The following is a 27,315-nucleotide window of genomic DNA, read 5'->3' as shown; positions in this document are numbered from 1 at the left end:
TGTGGAACACTAGTTTCGCTTATCAACTCCTCTTAGTTTTGGTGTTTCTGATGACGGCCAACTTGAATCACAACTGACAACGGTCGATAAACTATGATAGGCGAAATGAAAGTAGTAACGTCAAGAAAAAGAAACAGAAAAATAGAAAGGATGACAGAAAGAACCATTAAGGACGCAGTTCTTACATGGAATGAAATTTGATAAATACAGTATTATTTCTGAACAAAAAGCATAAGAAAATGGAAAGTCAATGACATTCTTAGAAATGGTAAGAAGGATTATTGTTGTACGTGGAATGCGTAAAACTAACAAATTATTTCGAGGGGAGAATGAGCCCGATAGCCTCCTACATACGTCACTGAAGACAATTCTGCTCCCCTGATCCTTCACAGCATTGTTTTTCAACTTCATAAATATTTTAAACATCGCTTGTGTATATATATATATATATATATGGGTGTTCGGAAAACTGGTTTGTTCGGATAATCGAACTGTACATGTTTATTTGCCAAAAAGAAGTACTGTACTGTTTGCATGCACCGTGAGAAGCTCTTCTTGGGGGCGCGCAATCCTTCAAACTGCGCGGAGCGGCACGCCTCAACTCTAAGCTGGCGCAGCTGTTGCTGTGAACAGCTTTGATACTGCCGCTACTTCGACAGCCAGTGCCAAACCGACAGAAGTGTACTGATTGTTGAAATAGGTGCGAGCGAGTACACAGTTCGGTTAAGCGGTCGTTCGGTTGACCGACGTCCGGATAATCGACGCTCTACTGTATATATATATATAGATATATATATAATATGGAAACGTCTTACCCGTCCCCCCCAATGTTGAAGACAGATTTGCGCCTATGCTCCACGGTGATTCGAACCCGGGTCTCCCGCACCGAAGACGCGTACGCAAACCATTATAGGCACAAAGAAGCTCCAGCTAGGTGTATACAGTTTGCAAATGAAATGGCGCTTGTTGCATTCGGTTGTATTGTATTTTTGTTTTTCTCCTAGGTTGAATCACTGCTAACAGAACTTGACGATATGGCCACTCGACAGGGCGAAGAAGAAGCCCATAGGCAACGTGCTCTTATAGAAGAGAATGAAGATCTGAAGGCACAGCTTGGGGAAGTCAGAAGACGTGCGAGTCAAGTTGGTTCCAGTAAGTAGGCGACTGTTAGTAATTGCATTACATGTAAATACACTATATTACATATTAATAAACTAATTTAACCTTGAATACGTCGTCTTGAACTTAGTCGTAAACAGTTCCAATGGTAACACTCTTCTTCCTCGGTAGGTACGGCTTCTTGCTAAATTCTCACAACCCAAATATATATGTATTAATGACTGGATAACCATTTACAGGTGCACAACTTGCAAGAATGAGAGATTAGCTCAGTCTAGCTTTAAAACTGCGTGGAATTTAATCTGCCCATAGTAAATACAGGGTGTCTACTGATTCTTGAAATGCTGAAAATGTAAATCAAAGTACTATATTGCAGTACAATTGTCAAGCCCCGTGTGATCGAGACTTTCCGACAGGTCTGAATTTCTGATTTTCAGCACACTGATTCATTTAAACGTGACTTTTCCTTTTCTCATCATATTGTAGGGTTATTATTTGATTTTTAGAAAATAGCTTTTATACACACACCGTCAATGTTCGTGAAAAACCTTTCCAGAAGGGAATTTTAACACTACCTTGGACAGTTTGTTTCCACGTTATTCTGAATATAGAGTGATTCCAAAAAAGACCAAAAAATTCGAGAGACGATTCTATAGATAGTCTCAGTCTTGTTTTTGCATGCAAGACAAAGACCGCTCTTCCTTCAGAAAGATTAAGACCATAAGAATCGTGGGCTTGTTTTGCTCGTCACTATTAATAATAAGCAAAATCGGTTTTGGTCTTGCAGACAAGGTCTACATATGCAAGACCGAAACAGCAGGTCTCGACATGCAAGACCAAGTTTTAGTCTTATTTTTGCTCATCATTATTGGATATTACTTTTCGACACTCATTTTCGTCATAAGGAATCCAGGGTTTTTCCCAAAACGAAGAAAAAGAAAACCCGAAAAAACCCACATGATGCCAGATAGTTTTTTTTTTTTTTTTTTTTTTTTTTTTTTTTTTTTTTTTTTTTTTAAGATTTTCCACCAAGATTCAAATTCGAGCTTACTAATGCTAACAACCGTAAGGGAACTGTTAATGTTGCTTGGTATATTCATATCTAAACGCTAAAGCAGAGTATATTCCTATCTAAATTCTAAAGCAGGGTATATTTATATCTGAACTTTAAAGCAGGTTATATTCATATCTAAACTCTAAAGCAGGGTATATTAATCTGAAGCCAGATTTATTCGTATCTGAATATGTAAAACAATCATTCACTGTCATTAATCATTTGTCTCCTTTAGCCTAAAGGGCATAACGGGGCGTTAAACTAATATATATATATATATATATATATATATATATATTTCTCTCCCTTTCTGCGACACACGAAAAAAATAATTTTATAGAACTCTTTATGTGCATATTTCACAACTAACATTTATTTTTAGTGAAATGTGCACAAAAAGAGTTCTGTAATTTTTTTTTTTCATGTCACAGAAAGAGAGAGAGAGGAATATATATATATATATATATATATATATATATATATATATATATATATATATATATATATATATATATATATATATATATGTGTGTGTGTGTGTGTGTGTGTGTATTTTTTAGTTTAATGTCCCGTTATGCCCTTAAGATAAAGGAGACAAATGATTAATGACAGTTAATGATTGTAAAATTAAACTTCTTGTGATCTCCCACTGAGAATCGAAGCCGGAACCTCTTGCACTAAAGACACGTATTACCCACGAGACTAGCTGGAACGACTAAAAGGAGTGAAAAGAACCAGTGTTATGCATATACAGGGTATTCGGAACCAACGCCAAGGAACTTTAGAAAATTAATTCCGATGCACAAACACACGTCATTTCGAAATTTTACGATTGGTGGGAACGATATAAAACGAGCCATGACTCGAGAATAGATGAAAGTCGGGTAAAAATATATATATATATATATATATAGTGATTATTTTGAGCCTAGAGTCCAGTAGTGAACTACTGGATATGGAAAGTATATCAGTGTTCAGTCCAGTTATCAGATTTATCAACATTTGTTAGTAAAATATCCTAGTAATTTTCCTTGTATACTTCAAGGCTAACCACGTTCCCATCCCTGTTCCTTTGATGCATTTAATGGAATCTAAGCCCAAGGTAAGCATTATGTTCTTAATCCAACTTCGATCCAGCATTTCGCCCTTGTGAGTTACAACCATTTATTGTATCGTTCCGGTTGGGGGGCGCGGTGGCTCAGTGGTAGAGCGTTCATCTCCAGTGCTTGGGGTCACTGGTTCATTTCATTTCATTTTTTGTATCGTCCCGACCAATTTTCAGCCGGGTATATCACTCCGACATGGCACATTTATGCATTAATGATGGATGGTCTATAATTTTTTCATCTATGCGTGTAAGAATTCATTTTCCAAAGTTGTTTGGTGTTGTTTCTGGGAAGACCCTGTGTATATCGGCAATGGATAGTCGGTTGTTATAGCAATACGAGGGTAAGTAAAAAATTATCCGCAACGTAACTATAACTTTTCTTATATTGTTCATACTGATTTCGTTGTTTATTTTATTGTTATGCTGTTGTGGTCATGCTCTGAAAGTTTGCCATAATTCCTCCATTTGTCTTCCTTTTATTGCAGATAGATCATGGCCGCTCCAGTAGAAGGTTGCACCAAAGAGGAACACGGGGCAGTGATCCAGTTTTTGTGGTCGGGAGGTGTATCAGGAACCATGACTAATTTCCAGACGTTGTGCCACATCATCAATAGTCAATAGTCTGTCTAACAGAACCATGTTACGTGCCCGTTCAATGTTATCATCATTTGTGGCCGTAGATGGTCATCGGACTCCTTCCTCGTGCGACCATTTTTGAATTTTTCAATCCATTCGTAGACATTCTGTTGCGACAAGACACTGTTGCCGTATTGTGCTGAAAGTCTTTGATGGATTGCGGCCCCTGGTACACCTTCTGACCACTGTTCGTTGTTTCTCTTTGGTGCAAACTTTTAATGGTACGGCCATGATCTATCTGCAACAAAAGGAAGACAAATGGAGGAATTAAGATCAAACTTTCATCGCATGCCCATAACAATATAACAATAAAATAAGCGAAGGAGATCAGTATGAACAATGTGAGAAGAGTTATAGCTACATTGCAGATAAGTTTTGACCTACCCTCGTAATAATGTATATACTCTATATGAAGCTAACAAAATTCTTAACTTTTCGTTCGTTTTTTACATGTAGTAGATACACCAGATTTGCAGCAGCAGATAGTAAGACTAGAAATTCAAAATGAACAGCTAACAAATGAAGTTCAAGCACGTGAACGGGAATTGCTTGAGGATAAACGAGAACTGGAAAAGGTAAATATGTTTTTTCTTGTTTTAAAATACAAGGACCCTAATTTGAAATGACTAATACATCATGTATTCGATATATAAGGAAGATTCATACAGCAATGGCTACACAAAGTTTTGAAGTTTTGTTTGTGCCATCACACTATTTCTACATGAGCCCTACAAGTGACACAGAGGTCGTCTAATCGATACTCGATTTCTTTCCTGGTACCTTTTAACATCTGTAGCGTAACTATCTCAATGGCAGCTCTAATCCTCTCATAAAGCTGTTCCAGAGTTGTCACTTTGCCAGAGTACACCCTGTCCTTAACATACCCCTACAGGAAGAAATCCAGGTAAGTAATGTCAGGCGACTGGGGTGGCCATGGGATTGAGGCAGTTACGTCACAGATGCTAAAGGGTACCTGGAAAGAAATTCGGTATTGATTAGACATCCTCCGTGCCATCGTGGTGCTCATGTAGAAACAGTGTTATTGGACAAACAAGACTTTCAAACTTTGTGTATCCAGTGCTGTATGAATCGTCCTTATGTATCGAATACGTGTTGTATTACAGAATTCAAATTAGAACGTTTCGTTTCAGACACCCTGTATATTATAAGTATTTTCTATTATTGTCTATCATCAGTCTTTCAGTTTTGTTTATTCTTTATTATTATTATTATTATTATTATTATTATTATTATTATTATTATTATTATTATTATTATTATTATTATTCAGAATAAAGCTTGTTGGCAAGTCCTAGAACTAATAAGGTTTAATCTTAATCTTGATTTTTAGTTTTGCGTCCCTTCCAGCAGCAAGGCTATGTGAGATATGGACCTACTGCTTAACGTGGAATCCGAATCACATGAGCTCTCGCCGGGAATCGAAGCCGGATCTCCCATGTCAAAGACGCTTACGCTAACCGTTTAGCCACGAGGGAGCTTACTAATAAGTTTTTTTTCCTTCTTAGATTCAGGTCTGGAAATGTTTCTTCCAAGTTTCTCGATTCAAATCATGAAAATGAAATGAAATGTTTAAGTTTTACGTCCCACGGTTATGCCGGTTAGGCTAAAGGAGACGGTGATAGTGAGAAGTGAATGAAATGGTGAAATTAAGAAAGTGGGAGCAAACGGGAGAATCCCGAGAAAACCCACGAGCACGGTGTTTGTCCACCACAAAGTTCACACGGCGCGAGCTAGGATCGAACCAAGGACCCCAAACACCGGAGGTGAACGCTCTACCACTGAGCCACCGCTCCCCCGTCAAATTGTCAATATAGTTCTTCTTTCTACTTCTCGCTTATCTTCCATCTTTCTCCCTATGATGTTACGAGGAAGATGATTTTTTCGCAAGATAGGTGAAATCCAGTTGGCCTTTCTACGAAAGACGCTGCCTAAAAGGATCCTCTTTTCTCCTACTCATTTTAAACCATCTTTGTTTGTTACTATGTCCATCCATTTTTTTCTTTTCTACCTTTCTCCAACACCACGTTCCGAAGCTTTCTAAGTATTTCTTCTTTAACTTATGTAATGTTCAAGCTTCCGAACCATACATACCAATATTCCGTGTATAGCACTTAAGCTTCTTCTTTAGTCCAGTGTTAAGACTCCTATTTAGGAGTGATCTTGTCTTGTTGAATGCCTCTTTGGCTACGGTAATTCTTGACTTGATCTCTTTGGTGCAGTATCAAAATACTTCTCAGATATTAGAAATGATCTACCTCTTCAAACGCAAGCAGTTGGTAAAGTCTACATTTTCTTAAATATTGATTCCTGAAAAGATACATGTCTTTTCGTGATTTCAAATATTTTTCAAACATATTTTTTTCAAATTTTGACTTGCACCTCTCTAAATCATGTATGAGAAATGAGGAAATACTTCTCAGATATTAGAAATGATCTACCTCTTCAAACGCAAGCAGTTGGTAAAGTCTACATTTTCTTAAATATTGATTCCTGAAAAGATACATGTCTTTTCGTCATTTCAAATATTTTTCAAACATATTTTTTTCAAATTTTGACTTGCACCTCTCTAAATCATGTATGAGAAATGAGGAAAATGACCGACATCATATCACATCAATTCTTCAGTAGGTGCTAAGTGTTTGAAATGAAATTAAATCTTTTGAGTTTTACGTCCCACGATTATGCCGGTTAGGCTAAAGGAGACGGTGATGATGAATAATGAATGAAATGGTGGAATGAAGAAAGTGGAAGAAAACGGGAAAACCCGGAGGAAGCCCACGCACACGGTGTTTGTCCACCACAAAGTTCGTATGGTATGAGCGGGGATCGAACTGGGTACTTGACGCACCAGAGCTGAACGCTCTACCACAGACCCAGTCTTTGATATGGGCTCCCCTGCTCCTCATCATCACCATCATCAGTAATCATCCTCATCATCATCTATTACAAAGAGGCTTAATAATTATTTTGCATGTTGTGTTTTAATTTTAGATATCACTTCTGATTCTTAGGAGAAATAATGTAATGTGTGTGTCTGTAATTTTTATTTAGCTGGCAGCGCAGGTTGCCACGTTGGAGCGAGAGAAAACGGAGATTCAGAGGGAATTAATTGCCCTCCAGAATGAAGCGAGTGACCAACGACAGGCGCTGCTGCAGCGACAAGAGTCTCTGGAAGTAGAAGCACAGCATCAAAAAGAAATGGCCGAGCTAACGAGACAGAAAAATCAGCAGATCTCACGGTTGCTAGCAGATATTGAAGTAAGTATATTTTTAAGGAGAATACATTAATGTTTACATTTTAACGCAGTAATTTGTATAAAAGAGCCAATATTGTTTCCTGTATGATGCATTATAGAGCATCTTGTTGAAAAGTATACCACAAATCTTGCTGTTCCTAGCAAGCCGTTTCTCTGGATTACTTTCTGAACTGCTACATGTTTAGGTTATTTCTCTTGTTTACGGAGAAAAGGATTACGAGGGTCGTTTAAGTCAATCAGGGACTTTTTAAAAAACAAGTAGAAGAACAAATTTCAAAGTGTGGAAAGTGGATTTATTTTTCCACATAACCTCCAGCTATAGTTATACACTTATCCCAGCGTTTAACTAACGCCTGGAATGCTTCGGCATAGAAAGATTTAGTATTACGACTTAACCATTGTAGGACATCATTCTTCACTTCATCATCAATGTTGAAATGTTTTCCTCCAAGGAATTCCTTCAGGGGCCTAAACACTATTCAAATGTCTTACTGAGACTGAGTGTTTCATCGCCGTGCTGAGCCTGAAGTCTTCGGTAAATTTCAGCAAGTTTTATGCCCTCGTTCACTAAAAACTTCATGACAACACGCTGTTCCACGTAGACGTTCACACTGTTGTCCGCCATCTTGAATAACGATCTATTCAGAAGTGCGGGAAATGAGCGCCGTCTACCAATAATATGACAGAGGTGTTAGTTTATACTGCTTACAAAACCTCCAGCCTAGGCGTCCATTTAAACTTGGAAAGAAAAAAAGTCCCGGATTGACTATCTCCTTCTAAGGATTGATATTCCTTTGGTTTAAGTCTCGTTCGAGGCACCTTCTTCATACGCTCAAACTTGAGAGACCCTTGTCCCTGTAATTGGTTCGGACCACTGAAAATGACTTTGTTATAATAATTATATCTTACATACATAATTTTGTTAATTGAGTTAGCTTGTCATTATATTTGACCATATTATTTATATTTGTAGGTTTCTAGTAATCTCATTAAAGTGCTTTAAGGTGGCATTTTGTATGAACGAAAGTTGTAAAAATTTGCTACTTTTGTTGCTTTATGAGATTTACTGCAAAATTCGTGCCAGCTTTTTTTAATTTTTTTAAACCCTTAGAAACTGGGAGATGTCATATCACTCAAAAAACAAAATCACACGGTACGGTTGACGTGTTATGACGTTCCGCCACGTGGGTCCTTCATAATCGCGTTTCTTTGTTTGAGAACCTCTGTTTTTGGTTAGTTTCGTGGAAAAAAACGTTCTTCATGTTTCGAAACACCCATGCTTATAAGATAAGCGTCAGTTATCAATATGCGGCTCCATGTAATAATAATAAAAAAGCTTGTTATCGTTTTTCAAAAAATAAACGCAGAAAGAAAATGTGTTTCTTCGTTTGAGAACTGCTGGTTTTTGGGGTTAGTTTCGTAGAAAAAACGTTCTTCATGCTTCGAAACACCCATGCTCACAAGATAAGCGTCAATTGTCATTTTGCGGCTCCATATAATAAAAGAAGGCTTGTTATTGTTTTTTAAAAATTAAAACGTAGAAAGAAATCTTATGTGCGTTTTTTTCTTTTGTGTGTGTGTCTCTGATAGCAGCAGACACATGTGCAAGCAGCAGAAGGGAATCTCATGATAGAATTCGGTCACACAACGTTAGTAGGCGGGGGCTGTTTCTTTGTCCTGTAGAGTAAACAATATGAGTTCTGCGCCAAACCTGTTTTCAGCGTGGGTGCAACAGAGCACAAAGAGGCATGTGTTCTCTTCTCTCTCCACCCTCCTTTTTTTCGGGGTCTTTACATTTCTAGTGACAAATTTCTACAAACCAAATCGAAAACGGGTGGGTTTGGGAGGCTTTCCCCCCAAATTTATGATTTTTCTACAATTTTGACTCCCCCCCCCCCCCACCTGGCTCCACTGAATTCGGACAAAGTATCCCAATTGCCACCAAAAATTATAGCAGGGACCTTGCCCAAGAATATAAAGGTGATTTCATAACTTGGTCTCATTTATTAACGTCATTATAATAATAATAATAATAATATTTTTTGCGAGACGTTACAATGACGTAAATTTCACACATTTTTTCCAATTTGCAAGGTGTCAGAAAAAATTAATAGTAACAATACAATGTCATATTTCGACCAGAAACAAACTGATTTTGCATTGGGAAGGTTGTAGTTACATTTCTAGTGACAGTTTTCCACAAACTAAATCGAAAACGGGTGGGTTTGGGGGGTCTTTTCCCCCAAATTTATGATTTTTCCTACAATTTTGGGCTTTTGTCCCTCCTGGCCTCACTGAATTCGGACAAAGTATCTAAAATGCCACCAAAAATTATGGTAGAGATCCTGGGCAACAAAATACTTTTTACTTCATGTCTCTGTGTACAGTAGAAGTGTGATGCTATACGCTTTTGTTTCACATACTTCAGACTATTGAAAATCATTTAATATTCCCCGTACAGTGAAGTACCGTGAAACATTGTGGGCTTTCGGGCGTCCTAAACTAAGGATTAACGGCCAATGGCATCTGGAGTCCATGCGTCTGGGCTTCGCATATAATTTTAACTGTACTTGTAATGGTTTCTGATGATGTAATTCAAGGCAAAATATGTACGAAATGGACGATTCGTCATACTCACTTTTATCGTGCTGTATCCTGATGGGAATATGTAATGCTATCCAACTCCCTACATGTAATGTTTACATTTGTACTAACCTTCCATTTACATATTTCAGATTTGCTTGTATCGTTCTCATTTTCGTATATAAAAAAAAATACCATGACATTTGCAATAACCGTCGTATATATAGTGTGTCCGTAAATTCATGGTGTGATTTGACCGGTCACAGGAAATCAACGAAACAAGATAAATGTGAAATCTTCGCCAAAGAAAAGGGAAACTCTGCAAGTTTCATATCTATTCAGTACAGTTCGATGTGGCTTCCGTTTGTTGCACTACACACACCTAAACGGTATTCAAGGTCTTCTCACACACGGTTAAGGACGTCTGGTGTAACAGAGTGAATAACGTCTGTGATTTCTCTGTTTTAAATGATTAATGTCGTTGATACGCTCACTGTACACATGTTGCTTCACATAACCCTACAAGTAAAAGTCTAACGGCGTCAGATCCGGGGATTATGATGGCCATGGGTTGACAGAACTCCTGCCTATTCACTGTTGGGGAAATGTTCAATCCAAAAACTCGCAAAAAATGTCGGCGTAGTGTGGAGGAGCGCCGTCATATTGAAATATGTATCTTTCTGGAAATTGTGGCACTGCATACAATTCCAACATGGCAAGGTAGTTGTTTCCCGTCACAGTCTGCTCCGCAAAGAAAACTGGGCCTATCACTTTATCATGCATCAAGCCACCCACACGTTCACTTTAGGGGTGTTATGTTCGTACTCATCGTAGGCACGAGGATTTTCAGCAGCCCATATTCGGACGTTATGGCGATGAACCTGTCCACAGACATGGAATGTCGCCTCATCGCTAAACACAATCTTCTGCAGAAATCAGTCGTCATTGTTGATCTCATGAAAACATATTTGTAACAAACGCGAATCGTTTAGGTCTGTCCGCCTGTCTGAACAGCTGCACTTTGTAATCCGAAAAATATAGACGTTTCTTTATCATCTTATTAACTGTAGTCTTGCTTAGGTGTAATTGTCGAACACACACACGCACAGATTTTTTAGGGCTCCTTAGGTAGCTCTCCCGTATAGCCTCTACAGACTCGTCACTTACCGATGGCCTACCAGAATGGGGTTTGTCCAACAAACTGCTTCAGTTCCTTCAATTGCTTATCCCTCTGAAGTAATGTTATTCCTATGTGGTGGTGCTTCGTCATACACGCGACGATATTCACGTTGCACTTCGGTCACGGATTCGAATTTAACAAGCCACAGAACACACAACTTTCCTCTGTACCGTTCACATCTCGACTGACGTGGGCGTGGGCTGAGCCGCTGCTGCGCAGTTCGTGGTGTTGTGTCATCACCTGTGTGCGCACATGCTTGCATATCATACTACGGAAATTTGGAGAATTTTCCTTTTATTTGGTGAAGATTTCACATTTCTATCTTCTTTTGTTGCGGTCAAAAGTGCACCATGACTTTACTGACACAATATATATATATATATATATATATATATATATATATATATATATATATATATATATATATATATATATATATATATTGTTTTCTTGAATAAATTGTAGGTTTTTTTTTTAATTAGATCTATGTTTTTCGGTTTGATTGTAACATCATATTGACAATTATTAAAAAAAAAAAGTGTTTATGTACTTAATAATTTGGTTTATAAAGATATTTCTTCTTTGATATGGTAATTTGCATGGAATATTAAGTGATTTATCGTGCCAATTTCCTTCTCTGCATCAGCAGAAATTTGTTTCCTTTTCCCGTGTTGTATTTAGCTTGAAGAGAGTTTGGGCCCCTGGTAAACATTAAACGATAATATAGAACTGTTGTTTGGTAAACTATTCACAAAACAATTTACTATGATCATGTGGTAGCTGCCATATTTCTTTTTTAAAACAATACTGCCATTCCGTTAACATTGAAGTAGACGGACATTTTATGAAGTTTTCTAACTCGAATGCTGTGGAAACTTTAGTGCAGTAATAGTAGGTAGAGGATTTTGTTGTTTGCTCTACTTGTATGATATAATTCCTCAACGTACTAAGCAAGCAACAATATTTGCTCTTTTACATAATTTTAAGGAATTTTTAATCCTCGCTACATGGCTTTCGCGTAATGATTTGACATGTTTTCTCATATCTGTCAGGGTAATCTTGTAAAATATCATTCATCCTTTTTTCTGGTGAATCTCAAATATAGGAAGTCGCTTGTTGCCAGCTGACTGTTCTATTGATGTGTAAAATTTTAAAATTTCTCTGTTTCGAAGAAGAGGCAAAACAAAATGTTTGTATGTATTTAAATGATTGGGGCACTGCAAAATCATTTTGTTACTGTTGGGTTTTGAGTTAAAGCATTTTGAGGGGTTGTGGAAGGCATTTATGTTGTGTCAATATCTTAGCCTACGGTCTCAGTGCATCTGATTTTTCACTCTGGCGATTACGGCCGACTGGTCGGCCGACCGCATCTGCCGACTGCTTGATCACACTGCAACCGATCCGTCGTCAGTCTGTCTTCTTGTGGGCTACAATATGGACGAGGAATTGCTGCTATTAGAAAATCCTGTGTTAAAAATATTACTTTTAGAGGAAGATAGGAGCAAACATGTAAATACTGTTTTTCAAGAAAGAGAGAAATATGGCGAGTTTCACACGCTATTTCCAAAGTTGGTGGAGCAGCCACAAAAGTGTTTTCAGTACTTGAGAATGAAACAGGGCACATTTAGACACATCTTACAGAAGATCTGAGGACGCATAGAGAAGCAAAGTAATTTTCGAAAATGTAGGCCTATATCAGCAGAAGAACGGCTTGCTGGAGCATGTAAATGGGAGTTACATGAGTTGTAAACCACCCGCTAGTCTGGCGTAGTCTGACGACAAAAACAAAATAATTTGTTTCCGATCGGTGGTCGGTAGAAGTCGGCCGTAGTCGCCAGACCATGTGGGCACCAGTCTGACCACGTACACTTCTCTCAATGCATTTGTTTATTTCACCGATGTCATCAGAGTATGTCAGACTAAAAAATCGGTGAAGGTCGGATCCACTGTGACTATAGGCTTAATAATTCATTTGATTGCGAATAAAAAGAAGAAATTAAGAGACGTTGTTATGCCAGAATTATATGGAGCGTTTCAGGTGGTAAGAGCACTCAACAAAGGCTTGTTTTGAGAAAAATGTATTTTAAACTTTTTTCGTTAGAGTGAACTTAATAAATTTTCTCCTATCAATTAAAATTATGTATTAATGTAGTATTACGAGTATTATTATTGTTAGATGCCGACACCTCTTCTTTATTTTATTTTATTTATTTATTTATTTTTTTTGTCAAATCATGATTGGCTCTAGCGGAATGCATTCCTATGGCATTTCAGCTAGTTTTTCAACACACAAGATCTAACAGATGAAGCAGAACAGTGGAAGGACACGATGTTACTATTTAGTAGCAATATGGAACAAGATCTGGTCTGCTTACATATGAAACAATGAAACCTCAAACTTGAGTAGATAGAGGGAAAAGTGAAACTTACTCTTTATAACCTAGTCCTCATATTGACAATGTGGAATCGGTGATAGATGATTTTTTTTTTTTTTAATCATCATCATATTCTGATGTTCCCAGCTGCTGTTTTAACACTCCAACTTTATTTTGTTGCAGGAGATTGAGAAAGAAAATACCGATCTTCGTGAGAAACTCTCAAGCGTTAGAGATGAATTGGCAGATGCAACGAAACTTATTTCAGAAATGACCGCTCAGTATACGGGAATGAAGCAAAGTTGCCTTGAGCAGGAAGGTAGAGTATGTTATATAAAAAGTTATGTAGTCTGTTTTGATTACATATCCTTATATGCAGCTTCAGTCAGTATAAATATTAATTTTTTTGTATTATCTTTATGTAAATTATATATACGAGGGTAAGTGAAAAATTATCCGTAATGTAGCTATAATATTTTTTTGCAGTACAAATAGGAAACTCACCTTGACATCATTTTTCAATATAGTACCCTTGCTTTTCAACGCACGTAAGTCATCCTTGCACAAGCGTCCTGATACCCTCAGAAAAGAAGGTTGTCGGCAGAGCAGCGAGGCACGCATGCACCGCGTCTTCCACTTTTTCGTGCGAGGTGAATCGGCGGCCCTGACCGTGAGTACTTTCCAGACGATGTGCCACTTCAACAATAGTCACTTGTCTGTCTAATAGAACCATGTCACGTGCACGCTCAATGTTGTGGCTGTAGATGGTCGTCCAACTCCTTCCTTGTGCGTAACATTTGTGCGACCATTTTTGAATTTTTCAATCCATTCGTAGATACTCTGTTGCGGCAAGACACTGTTCCCGTATTGTGCCGAAAGTCTTGGATAGATTGGGGCTCCTGATACATCTTCCGACCACAAAACCCGGATCACTGCTTGTTATTCCTCTTCGGTACAAACTTCTAATGGAGCGACCATGATCTATCTGCAACAAAAGGAAGACAAATGAAGGAATTAGGATCAAGCTTTCAGAGAATGACCACAACAGCATAACAATAAAATAAACGAGAAATGAACAATGTAAAAAAACTTATATCTACATTGCGGATAATATTTGACTTACCCTCGTATATATATATATATATATATATATATAAGAAGATGATTTCGTTAAAGACTTTATTAATAATAAGTAAATGAATATTAACAAAAGTAATTTACATGTTATCAAATAATGATTTTTATTGGGCAGATTGTTACATACATAGCAATTGTGAATATTATATGTTTTAAATTCACCATATTTACCTATATCTGATTTTATGACGGCGATTTCGGTCTGTAGTTCGTTGCTGTTTAACTTGTTTATTGGCTAGAGTAGTAGTTCTGGATCGATAGTGTCGCGATACACTGGTGTGTCACGAATCCCCTAGGTGTATTGCGAAATTTTAGAATTTAAAAATCATAAAGAATTTAATAATAATTAGTTAAAATCGAGACAGACTGTACCAGTCAACACTTCCAACGGTAGCAATAATGCTCAGAGCTATATAGAGCTATTAGATAAAAATTAACAGGTTTCACTATTATTATTATTATTATTTATAATAAAAGTATCACATAGTGTGTGGTGATGTCCTGGTCGTTCAGTAAGTGTGTCGTCAGTCGAAAAAGGTTGAGAACCACTGGCTAGAACAAGAGATTTCACACTATTCTTTAGGCAAGAGGTTAAAAGCCTTAGTAGGTGGTATAGAAAATTGACCTATTGGCCTTCTCCCAGTACATGGTACTGAAACAGATATTTTCTCCGAAATTCGGTGTTGCCAACAAAATTCGAACTGGACGGCAGCTCTCGGCGACAATAGGGGGGGGGGGGGAAGAGGTGAGTAAAAGCTGATCTTCTCCGTCACATGAATAAGGAATAGAATGTCTTAAATGTTTTGGTGAAGAAGAAAAATAGTCTGGAAACTCCGAGTACTTGGTGTTGCTTTGTTATTTGAAACTTTCATCCTGCTTTCAACGGATTATTTCTTCTTTCGTTGAAAAGGAACGTCCTATATATGCAGGCAAGTTGGTGAATATTCATTCCTCCTTCCCTATATAGAAAGAAAGAAAGAACCCAAATATGTAGGTCATTAACCACAGTGTAACGGGGACCAAAACCTCGTTGGACACACATTAAGTTACAGTGTCGCTAGTAAGAGAATGCAACTGTTCGGACAGTTCCGATTACCACGCACTAAGGCCATCTTGTTGTTGCGGCCATTTTAGTAAATTGAGTCAGTGAAACCTGCCAAGAGTCACTTCACCTACAAAGAGTGAAAAAGTGATTGACTGGAGCAGGACTCGAACCCGGGATCTCGGACTACGCCACCCAGTCTGCTTCTCAGAACAGCCAACACCCTCTCAATCCTGTAGTTGGTGCTCTCCACTCAGACCACATGGCTTGTACAACAGCCTAGCTGGTATATCGGAGATCCCGGGTTCGAGTTCCGGTTCAGTCAATCACTTTTTCACTCTTTGTATGTTATTGAATTCGCACCTACAGAGGATTTGATGTGTAAAAATAAGTTTAAATCGGTTGTTTCCTCCTTTCATTAACATAAGTGAGTACGTTGTTCAATATTTCGTACCACTCCCAGGATTATCCACATAAAATATATGTTGTCCTCTACAAGCTAACTTATAGAATCGTTATTGGTTTAATCGAAGGGAAAATGTAGTTCTGTAATATAATTCCTGTTCTTATGATATTTATTGAGATATTGCCGTCAAGACTTAAAGTGAAAAAATGCATTTCTGTTTCAATGTTGAGCTCCTTGTTATTTTCAAGACATGGTGTACACAAGATTCGTATTTTTATAATGTCAATACGAGGAGGATCAGAAACTAAGGTTACAAAGCCCATATTTCTAGAGTTATAGAGGAATTAGGACTGTGCGGTAATTTTAATACATGGACTTGGCAACTGTGCAGAGTTGCAGCCACCCACGGAGCTGTTGTAGGTAAACAAATGGCGACTCGTTTGGAAAACTGGTCTCGCAAAGAAACCCGCTCGTTTATTTGATTTTTGTGAGCGAAATATGTAACCGCGGCTGAAATTCCCCGGCAGTTGGTAGAGGAAACGTCCAGGACTTATCACCGTGAGTGTAATCTTCCTTCACGATAACGCGCGCCACCCACCCTGTTGAAGAAGTTTCTCCAGGACATCATCGACCATCCTCCCTACAGACCAGACTCGTTCCAAGCGACTTTCACCTGTTACCACACTTGAGGGAGCCCCTGGGAGGTCATCGCTTCGCTTCAGACGAGGAAGTGAAACACTTCGTAACAACGTGTCTGAACATGCAACGACAGGATTTTTACCAGAAAGAAATCTTCAAACTCATCCCACGATGCTACAAGTGCCTCAACCGATATGGAAACTATGTCGAGAAATAACCGATCTATCTGTTGGCTGTATTGGTTCTATGAAATAATATATCGTCGCTGCGCCTCGAAGAACCGCTATGTGACATTTTTGTCAAAAATGAGTTATGAGGTGCAAATTAACCTGAAAGCTGTCAGGTAGCGTCCCATATAATGTGAGAAGTGAATATTCAATTGTTTCGCCACGCCTCATCATGTACGTATTGATTAATGCATACAATTCCTCTATGTGCTTACAAAGGCGCAATAGACACAAAAATAGTTATATAATATTGTTGAAGCAAGGTACAACAATGTCTACTGCATAATATACGCAGGACCAATTTTATTATATTTTTCAAGTGTTAACGTGTATCTAGCAAAATTTTAAGAGTTTTTTGCTTCTCCTAAAAAGTTGTGGTTTTAACACATAGCGATTCTTCGAGGCGCAGCCACGATATGCACGTTTCAGTGTAGGCTTTGTAACCTTACTTCCTGATCACTTCTCGTAAATATTGTACAAGACAATGTGACCTGCAAGTTGTTCTTCCGCCTCAAATGGACAAACCAATTATGTAAAAACACATGAGTTTATCATTCCAATGTTTTGTCATCTTGACAGAGTGACACGACGTTGCAACTCTTATAGGTGATTTATCCTCGTATAGACAATTTTCGAAAGAGTTATCCAAGATTTCGTAGGTATTCCAGTTTTAAAATCTGACAGTTTTATTTTCCTATATTTTAGTGGATTTTACGCATACTCATTTTAATAGTTTACTTTTTTTTTTTTTTTTGTAATTATTGTTCTATATTGCAATAAAAGAGCAAGCAAATGTGGCCAAATATCTTAATATATCCATATTCAGTTGGTAGATTCACTATAAATAGAGTATAGTATCACCAGAATCAAACGGTAACAAATGTGGCTCTAGAGCGCGCACTGCTTTTTCCAAGAGAGCATGCTGGCTCAATGGTAGTGCTCTTACCTTTAGTGCGTGGAGTCCTTGGTTCGATTCCCGAAGAAGTAAGTTTGTGGTGGACAACATCGTGTCTATGGGTTTTCTCGGGCTATTCCCGTTTCCTCCCACATTTCATTCTACCAATTCTTCCATCACTTCCATCATTCACTGATCTTTATGATCCGTTTCCCTTAACCTAAAGGGTACAATCGTGGGACAGTAAACTGAAACATTAAACTTTCATTTATTATTATTATTATTATTATTATTATTATTATTATTATTATTATTATTATTATTATTATTATTATTATTATTATTATTATTATTATTCACTTTTCCCAAATACGAACGTGTAAGGTATACGTTTTGACATAAACACGTTTTAATTCTGTATTTTGATGGTAACTATTAAGCATGTCTCTTGTTTGTGTTTAGAAAAATTGAGTCGTGTTTTGGAAGAAAACGTTGCCCTACGATCTGAAGTGGATGATCTGATTCAGCAGAAGCAGCAGCGAGAACATCAACTGGATGATTTCAGTGAGGCTGTGGATGCACGGATTAATGAATGGCGTGTAAGTATGGTGGTTCTGAGATGATCTGTGAGGAAGATAATTTGTAATTGCCATCGGACTTGATTTGCTATTAGTTAAATGACATTATTTACACCAAGTGATGCGAGTATAGAGGAATAATATGTAAAAGTCTGACTATTAAAGTGGCGGGGACTCGAGTCCTGATCTATCGTGTCCGTAGATTTTCTCGGGGTTCTCCCGTTTCCTTCCACTTTCTCATTCCACCAATTCTTCTTATCATTCACTTGCTTTAATCATCGTCTCCCTTAGCCTAAAGAGTATAATCGTAGGACGTTAAACTAAAAGATTTCATTTCGTTTCATTTCGAGTCCTGGACTCCCGCATGTAAAATATTTTTTTCTGGCAATTTGGGTTCGAGTCTTCGTTGCCAGTCCAATGGTCAGATTGTTACGTACGTAAGAGGGTGATTCAGAAAGTAATGCTTCCATGGTGATACCTTTGTGTGTATTTGGCAGATAGCACCGATAAAGGTATCAGTGGAAAGTGTGCAATGTCAACTACAAATTGTGGCATAATTTTTCAACATAGCAGAAGTCATAGCAAGTCACTTTTTTTTTTTTTTTTTTTTTTTTTGGTAACTAAGAGTTACTTTTTTTTAAGTTGGTCACTAAAAGTCACTTTTCTTCAAAATTGTCACTAAAAGTTACTTTTTTGGGAGGTAGAGTGACTTTTTCGTGTGATTTATGTTTTGCATTGGCAATTTTTTAAGAAAAATATTATAAAAATAAATGTAAAAAGGCAGAAACTTGTTACTCATTACTCTTCTGAAAGCTTCAGTACTTGCTGCCACATGTGAAACAGTTAGAGCTTTATTCTCACTTCAGCTTTTATTCTTTCTAAAGCACAGTGGATGGTTGGTGGATGCATAAGCTTTCAAGGTGGGGTTGAGATCCCTTCTGTGTCTATTCTTTCTTCTATCATAATAGTCTTTTAGTTTTCTTTCGTAATAGTTAACGCTCCGCTCAACGTTGTGTGTGTGTGTTTGTCTGTCTTGTGTTATGCTTCTTGTATGTTCTTCTTAACAGTAGGTGATAAATTTAAATATTTCTTGGCTTTGAGAACTCTCAATGCTAAGGTAAATATATTGTCTGGGATGAAGAAATTCGGAAATAGGCTAAAACTGGTTCCACTTACTCAGAAGCTTCTTACATCTACTAAGTCTGCTTACCGTAACTGCAAAGCATACATAGAAAACCTAAGAAAGGAGAAAGTTCAAAAAGAAGAAGTAAAGAAGAAAAGATGAAACAAAACAACAAACAAAAAGAAAGGTGATGGAGAAATTGATAAAGGAAAAAAGGGGAATGTTGAGATTTTGGTCACTTTTTCGTGTGTTTGTGGTCACTTTTTGGTCACTATTTCGTTTGCTTTTGGTGAATTTTCAGCTATTTACAAGAGAGCAGACGACTATGAGCCCTGACAGTCCCCATTACGGGCAACACACTTGAGCCAACGCGAAACAAGGTTTTTCATGCCGTCGGCGAACAATTGTGGTGGCTGCTGGCGTCACCATAGCCGAATTGCTGCTTTCACCTCCGCTCACAACTGTAGCGTTGGCTTTTAAGGTGATCTTTAAGTTTGGGAAAGAGCCAAAAGTCGCAGTGAGCAAGATCCGGATTATAGGCAGGATGGGAAGAATGTCAACAACACTTTGCCAGCAGATGGGATAACTTCGAATTTTTTGACGGAGGAGAGGATGTGTGGCGGTATTCCATCAACTGACGCTTTGTTTCCGGGTCGTAATGGTGTATCCACAACTCGTCACCGCCGATGAATGTTCCTGGGCACAACCTTCTGACTGTAGCACAACCTTCTACAGTCAGAAATTCAGTGGCAGCCTGCTGTTTCAACCGGACGTCACCATTGAATGCCATGGATTGGTCCATTACTCTGGAACAAGAAGAGATAGGAAGGTGAAACAAGTGGCATTCTATAGCTTAAACATCAGTTCATTAACGATAAACATTTCAAAATGTTTGCAGTACTATTGGCCAAGTAGTGGGTTTGGAGGCATTACTTTCTGAATCACCCTCGTATTATCCTTTCGTTGATTAGATTTATTTATTTATTTCCACTCAGAAGCGTGTTAAATAATCAAACAAAAAATAAATATAAGAATTATGTTCTCCTCTCAATCTTTATTCTTAATTATGTGTGACTTTATATACAAAATGAGCTCCTTCGTGGCTATGCGGTTAGCCTACGCGCCTTTGACGCGGGAGACCCGGGATCGATTCCCGGCGGGAGCTCATGTGGTTTGGATTCCACGTTAATTAGTAGGTCCACGCCTCATATAGCCTCGCTGCTGAACGGGACGTAAAACTCAAAATTAATCAATCAATTTATATACAAAATGTCCGGTGTGAAAGTACAGATATTTTGGGAGGTGCTTGGAGAGGCCATACTAAGCCAAAAAGTTTATATGAACATATAGTCTATTCCCCCTGGTTTCCGAGATAGGGGAGGGGTACTTATCAGCCCCTGAAAGCTGCTGAGTTTCAGTTAATTGCGTATAGCACATCCTGTAAAAGGAGTAAAGATGAAAATTATATCTCATTCGAAATTTAATGAAATAAGCTTTCCGACGGCGTACTGATTATTGCAAGTATGCCTAAAGGAGGGAAGTAACAGAGGAAATATTTAAAAATTTCCCTCTAAAATATGGTACTTTCTTAAAATTAATTTCTCTAAAACAAGAACTCCAGAAATTATAATTTAAAAGACGAACAACGATGAATTTGCTGTCTATTAAACAAAGATCAAATCTCTTTGTGAAAACATTTTCTACTTTAGGTACAAGGCTTATAAAATTGATGTAAAATTTCTTGATAAACGGTTTGTGTATGTATGAACTTTTTTCAGGAATTTTGTTCACCAAAGTACTGATGATTTAACGCTTTTCTGTATACACGAACAATGTGTGAGTCTCACTTAACCCTTTTGGGATTTTTAAGATAATAGACTTTTCAGTCAAGCAGTTATTGTATCATCACTATCCTAAGATTTTGGTTTGTACCTCATTCACTTCAGAATAAAGCAGCCTTCCAAACGGTACCACTCGCATGTCCGTATCATATACCTGGAAAGGGAAATTCGAGGAAAATACGGGATTTTTCAGAAAAAAATCCCCTTTTCAAAAGTTTAGGCCCTCTGGACCGGCCATGTATTAACGTACAGATCTCAAAATCACTTGAAAAATTCTAAGTGATGTGCGCAATGCGTGTACAAAATAGCAATCTGATATAAAAAAAAAAACTAAGAAGGGGAAAATATTTACCGATGAATATCCCCAAAATAACCCAGAAGTCTCCAAAAAAATAGGACGAAATGACATCATGACCCCACCAACTTGATGAGCTCCTTCTCGAATGACATGTAACCTGTTTCACAATTCATGTACGACACAGCAATAAAGTAATCCAACCATAATAGATGTTAGTGAACGTTTCAAAACAACACACATGTATAGTATATATTTATACCATAAATCCCGAAAGGGCCAAGTACTACTTCTTTTCTTAATGTAACTTAGAACATTGATAATCTATGCACAAATTAAATGTATTTTTTTTAAGTAATAATTTTAAGTAATTTTAAGTAATAAGCGTTTAAAGTATAGTGAATTTAAGTTGAGATAACCTACAAGCATCAAATAATAGCTTCATGTGTATTGATCTCGTAATAAAACAGTTCACAGTGACACACGGTATTCTTTTCTTTTTTTTTTTTTTTTTTTTTTACTTTTGATATTTGTTTCAGTTCTTACAACTTACATGCTTTTATATGCTTAAAACAACACAAAAGTTAACGGAAACCGTAAGTGCATTATCTTGTCTCATTTAGTGTAATGTTTTACGTAATTTTTAATTTCTTTACAGAAATTAATGGAAGAAAAAGATGCTACCATTGAAGAGTTACAAGCCAGGTTGTCCCACTTGGAAGCTCAAGCTCCAAATATACAACTAGACACGGAACGAAGTCATGTTGCACTACTGACGAAAGTAAGTTTAAACATTTCTGTAGTTTCATGTTTCTATACTGAAGATAATTTTACCAGATTTCGTAGAAACTGAAAGTAGATTGTGCATACAAAGCTAATGACCACGTACCTGTGAATTCCAACATGGCACCCACTGAGATGCGTAAGAACTTTTTCTCTGTTCTGTGGTTTCTTCTCTTTTCTAGCTACTTCTTCTCCTCCCTATCTCATTATGCGACTTTCTCTGTTCTATAGCTTTTTTTCTCGCTACTTCTTCTGCTCCCTATCTCATTAAGCGATTTTCTCTGTTCTATAGCTTTTTTTTCCTTTTCTCGCCACTTCTTCTCCTTTCTATCTCATTAAGCGATTTTCTCTGTTCTATAGCTCTTTCTTTTTCGCTGCTTCTTCTCCCTATCTCATTAAGCTATTTTCTCTGTTTTATAGCTTTTTCTTTTCTCGCTACTTCTCCTCCCTATCTCATTAAGCTATTTTCTCTGTTCTATAGCTTTTTTCTTTTCTCGCTACCTCTTCTCCTCCCTATCTCATTAAGCGATTTTCTCTGTTCTATAGCTTTTTTTTCCTTTTCTCGCCACTTCTCCTTTCTATCTCATTAAGCGATTTTCTCTGTTCTATAGCTCTTTCTTTTTCGCTGCTTCTTCTCCCTATCTCATTAAGCGATTTTCTCTGTTCTATAGCTTTTTTTCCTTTTCTCGCCACTTCTTCTCCTTTCTATCTCATTAAGCGATTTTCTCTGTTCTATAGCTCTTTCTTTTTCGCTGCTTCTTCTCCCTATCTCATTAAGCTATTTTCTCTGTTTTATAGCTTTTTCTTTTCTCGCTGCTTCTTCTCCCTATCTCATTAAGCTATTTTCTCTGTTTTATAGCTTTTTTTCTTTTCTCTCTACTTCTCCTCTCTATCTCATTAAGCTATTTTCTCTGTTTTATAGCTTTTTCTTTTCTCGCTGCTTCTTCTCCCTATCTCATTAAGCTATTTTCTCTGTTTTATAGCTTTTTTCTTTTCTCGCTACTTCTTCTCCTCCCTATCTCATTGAGCGATTTTCTCTGTTCTATAGCTTTTTTTTCCTTTTCTCGCCACTTCTCCTTTCTATCTCATTAAGCGATTTTCTCTGTTCTATAGCTCTTTCTTTTTCGCTGCTTCTTCTCCCTATCTCATTAAGCTATTTTCTCTGTTTTATAGCTTTTTCTTTTCTCGCTGCTTCTTCTCCCTATCTCATTAAGCTATTTTCTCTGTTTTATAGCTTTTTTTTCTTTTCTCGCTACTTCTCCTCTCTATCTCATTAAGCTATGTTCTCTGTTTTATAGCTTTTTCTTTTCTCGCTGCTTCTTCTCCCTATCTCATTAAGCTATTTTATCTGTTTTATAGCTTTTTTCTTTTCTCGCTACTTCTTCTCCTCCCTATCTCATTAAGCGATTTTCTCTGTTTTATAGCTTTTTTTCCTTTTCTCGCCACTTCTCCTTTCTATCTCATTAAGCGATTTTCTCTGTTCTATAGCTCTTTCTTTTTCGCTGCTTCTTCTCCCTATCTCATTAAGCTATTTTCTCTGTTTTATAGCTTTTTCTTTTCTCGCTACTTCTCCTCCCTATCTCATTAAGCTATTTTCTCTGTTTTATAGCTTTTTTTCTTTTCTCGCTACTTCTCCTCCCTATCTCATTAAGCGATTTTCTCTGTTCTATAGCTTTTTTCCCTTTTCTCGCCACTTCTCCTTTCTATCTCATTAAGCGATTTTCTCTGTTCTATAGCTCTTTCTTTTTCGCTGCTTCTTCTCCCTATCTCATTAAGCGATTTCCTCTGTTCTATAGCTTTTTTTCCTTTTCTCGCCACTTCTTCTCCTTTCTATCTCATTAAGCGATTTTCTCTGTTCTATAGCTCTTTCTTTTTCGCTGCTTCTTCTCCCTATCTCATTAAGATATTTTCTCTGTTTTATAGCTTTTTCTTTTCTCGCTGCTTCTTCTCCCTATCTCATTAAGCTATTTTCTCTGTTTTATAGCTTTTTTTCTTTTCTCGCTACTTCTCCTCTCTATCTCATTAAGCTATTTTCTCTGTTTTATAGCTTTTTCTTTTCTCGCTGCTTCTTCTCCCTATCTCATTAAGCTATTTTATCTGTTTTATAGCTTTTTTCTTTTCTCGCTACTTCTTCTTCTCCCTATCTCATTAAGCGATTTTCTCTGTTCTATAGCTTTTTTTCTTTTCTTGCTACTTCCCTTTTGTATCCGATGATCGTTTTTCTTTCCTGTTTTGTAGTTTCTCTTCTTTGTCTCGCTACTCCTTCCCCTTCCTATCTAATGTATTTTTCTCTCTATTCTGTAGTTTGTTTCTCTTTTGAATGGATAATTCATACACACATCCAAAGGCTGCAACATACTTCTTATGCCGCGAAATAATCACTGGGTCACAGTTTTCTTCTTTCAGTTTTTGTTTCACTCGATCACCAGTGTGGCCGCGAAAACTATCCAATAAAAGCATTGATTTTGAGCGAAGAAGAGCTCCTGGCCGCTTATTCCACATTGCTGAAATAAGTCCAATCCAATTCTAGGACCACTTCCTCTGTCATCCACGCACCGTCACAAGCTCTTATAATAATACCATCTGGAAAACTTTCTCCCTTGGAGAGGGTTTTCCGATTAAAAACCACTACGGTGGCAGTTTTCGTCCATCAGCCGTAATGTTCAACATCACTGTGCACCGCTGCTTCTCAGCACCACATGTACGTGTTTGCATACTTCGTTCCCCTACATTGTTTACGGTAGTGCTGTTCGGCATATCAAAATAAACCGGCGTTTGATCTGCATTTCCTATTTGGTAATGTAAATAAAAAATTTTGCGTCAAAGTTGGATCACGTAATGATGAAAAGATATCCAAATGTTTCCGTAAGCTTGAGGGAGTTTTTGTGCAACTGTACTGTGACGAACAGATAGATTATTTCATTGCATAATTAGCCAAACCCATCCATACAAAACATTAAATTCAATTGGCAAAATGTTTCTTTTACGTGCTATTTTGCAGCCTTCAATTTGAATCATTTCAGTTGTAACGGCATATCCACACTTCCTGTTTTGAACTACAAATCAAGCAATTCTTTTTTCCATATCTGGATATTTGCACTTTTGTCCTCGAAATGAACACCGATATTTCTGAACTATTTAAGAGTTTCTCTTTATTTGCACACCACCGACGAACATTTTTTTCATCAACATCCCCGCTTTCTGTGTTCCTTTACATAGCTGGTAACTTCAAGTTTAAATTTCGCTGTGTAATTAGTATGCCCCTTTCTCGTCGTCACTTAGAAACCAAATGATCAGCTTTTCTGGAATAAATCGACGTTGAACTTCCTTAGACTGTCGCTTAAATTATTCACGTCACCAGATCTCCCAATACGCAAAACCTTCCTGTTGGTGATGAGTCACCCTTAGAGTTGAAGAAGGGGAAGGATAGAGATGCACCTCAAAGTACTATCTAATTGAGCTTTCTCGTAAATTTAGTAGTGCCGCCTATATTCGAGATTTATTTTTTCTACAATTTTGTGTCAGAAGTTTTAAGTGCGGCCTATATTCGTGCAAATACGGTATGTTTACGCACAGCTTTGACTCAGGTGCACTGATTTTGAAAAGTTTTTGTTTGTTTGAGAGAGTATATTTTCCGTCTCGTAGTGATTGTATTATTATTATTATTATGTGGTTAGGAAATTAAAAAATAACATCTTTTGTATACCACAAGCAATTATGATAATGAAAAGCAACACGAAGAAGTAGTAGTAATTTCAGTTTTACTTTTATATATATATAGTGCCAACTTCGTCCTATAGATTGCCTAAGCTGGTATCTTGTTTTGAATGCGCTCATATCGAGTTTTCTTTTAAGTGATGAATCCGTAACGCCATCACGAAACAGAGAATTAGGTTTTTACGATAAAGATACAATAAGATAATTTCACACAAATATTTATTTCTTAACTGATATTGTACCCAAATGCTACTCGGATTCAGTTCATGTACCTGCTTTTCTAAGAGTTCTAAACCAAAATTTTCTTTCTTCGTTTTCAATGGAAAGCAATAGGGCTTAGCAAAAAGAATATTTCCGGACTAATATTATGTAACAACTAGATACGTCATTCATAAACTCCTAGCTCCTAGCACATAAGTGAACTTTGTGGTGGACAAACACCGTATGCGTGGGTTTTCTCGGGGTTCTCCCGTTTCCTCCCACTTTCTTCATTCCACCATTTCATTCATTACTCATTATCACCGTCTCCTTTAGCCTAACCGGCATAAACGTGGGACGTAAAACTCAAAATTTCATTTCATTTTTCATAAACTCCTAATCAAAGTTGGAAACAACTACGAAAAGATATAAGGGCAGAAAAGAGGGCATTGCTAAAGTCCTGTGTTTTTGCTAGTGATCTTGTTTCTGAAACGCAAGATGGGGGTCTCACATCATGAAATCTTAGTAAAGCACTTTATTTCCAAACGCATTATAATGTCAAGGTAAACGAGGCATCTTTGTTGTCAATTCTATGGCCAGTCTCTAGTAATATGGTGTGTAGTCCGTAGTGGATTAGTTTGTATTATTAAGAAGCTAAAATACACTTAAAGAGGAAAGGCTGGATTCTAGAGCCGAAAGGTAATTCTATCTTGAAGGGAAGACAGTAATGTACTGTTTTTTTATTGCAAGAGTATCTCTCGGGTTCGACTCCCAAGAGACACACACTAACATGAAAGACTATGTAATTTTACGTTTGAAATATTATTTTCCAAAATGGAGCACTTTTTTAAAAACCATTATTCTTAATATTACAGAAAGTAACATAAGAAGAATAATGCCAGAGATTTAGAAAGTGCATATACATATAATTTAACATGGAAGTTATCTTTAATATGTCAGAACATATTTGGTATGGTGATAAGATGCGCGGTATGTTAATAAGGTTAAAAAGACGCCAATTGGGTACAAATAGAAAATTTACCATCATTTCTTATCACACTGCGAATTTCTTGTAACATCTTTTTCCTGATTTTGATTTAC

General features: G+C 37.2%; 1 protein-coding gene across 3 annotated transcripts in view; it reads left to right on the top strand.

Annotated features, from left to right (window-relative positions):
* The window catches only part of Cep290 (Centrosomal protein 290kDa), a 242,003-nt gene that overhangs the window by 10,526 nt on the left and 204,162 nt on the right, over positions 1 to 27,315 (top strand). For all 3 annotated transcript variants that reach the window (XM_081756433.1, XM_081756431.1, XM_081756432.1), the window contains exons 3-8: positions 1,005 to 1,152; positions 4,374 to 4,492; positions 6,990 to 7,196; positions 13,517 to 13,652; positions 18,142 to 18,278; positions 22,175 to 22,297. In XM_081756433.1, the coding sequence (XP_081612559.1) occupies positions 1,005 to 1,152; positions 4,374 to 4,492; positions 6,990 to 7,196; positions 13,517 to 13,652; positions 18,142 to 18,278; positions 22,175 to 22,297 (870 nt within the window). The remainder of the gene's footprint in view (positions 1 to 1,004; positions 1,153 to 4,373; positions 4,493 to 6,989; positions 7,197 to 13,516; positions 13,653 to 18,141; positions 18,279 to 22,174; positions 22,298 to 27,315) is intronic.

The sequence above is a fragment of the Thermobia domestica genome, chromosome 4 (assembly GCF_964235325.1).
Source record: "Thermobia domestica chromosome 4, izTheDome1.hap1.1, whole genome shotgun sequence".
NCBI lineage: Eukaryota > Metazoa > Arthropoda > Insecta > Zygentoma > Lepismatidae > Thermobia > Thermobia domestica.
This window is presented reverse-complemented; position numbering and strand designations above follow the sequence as displayed.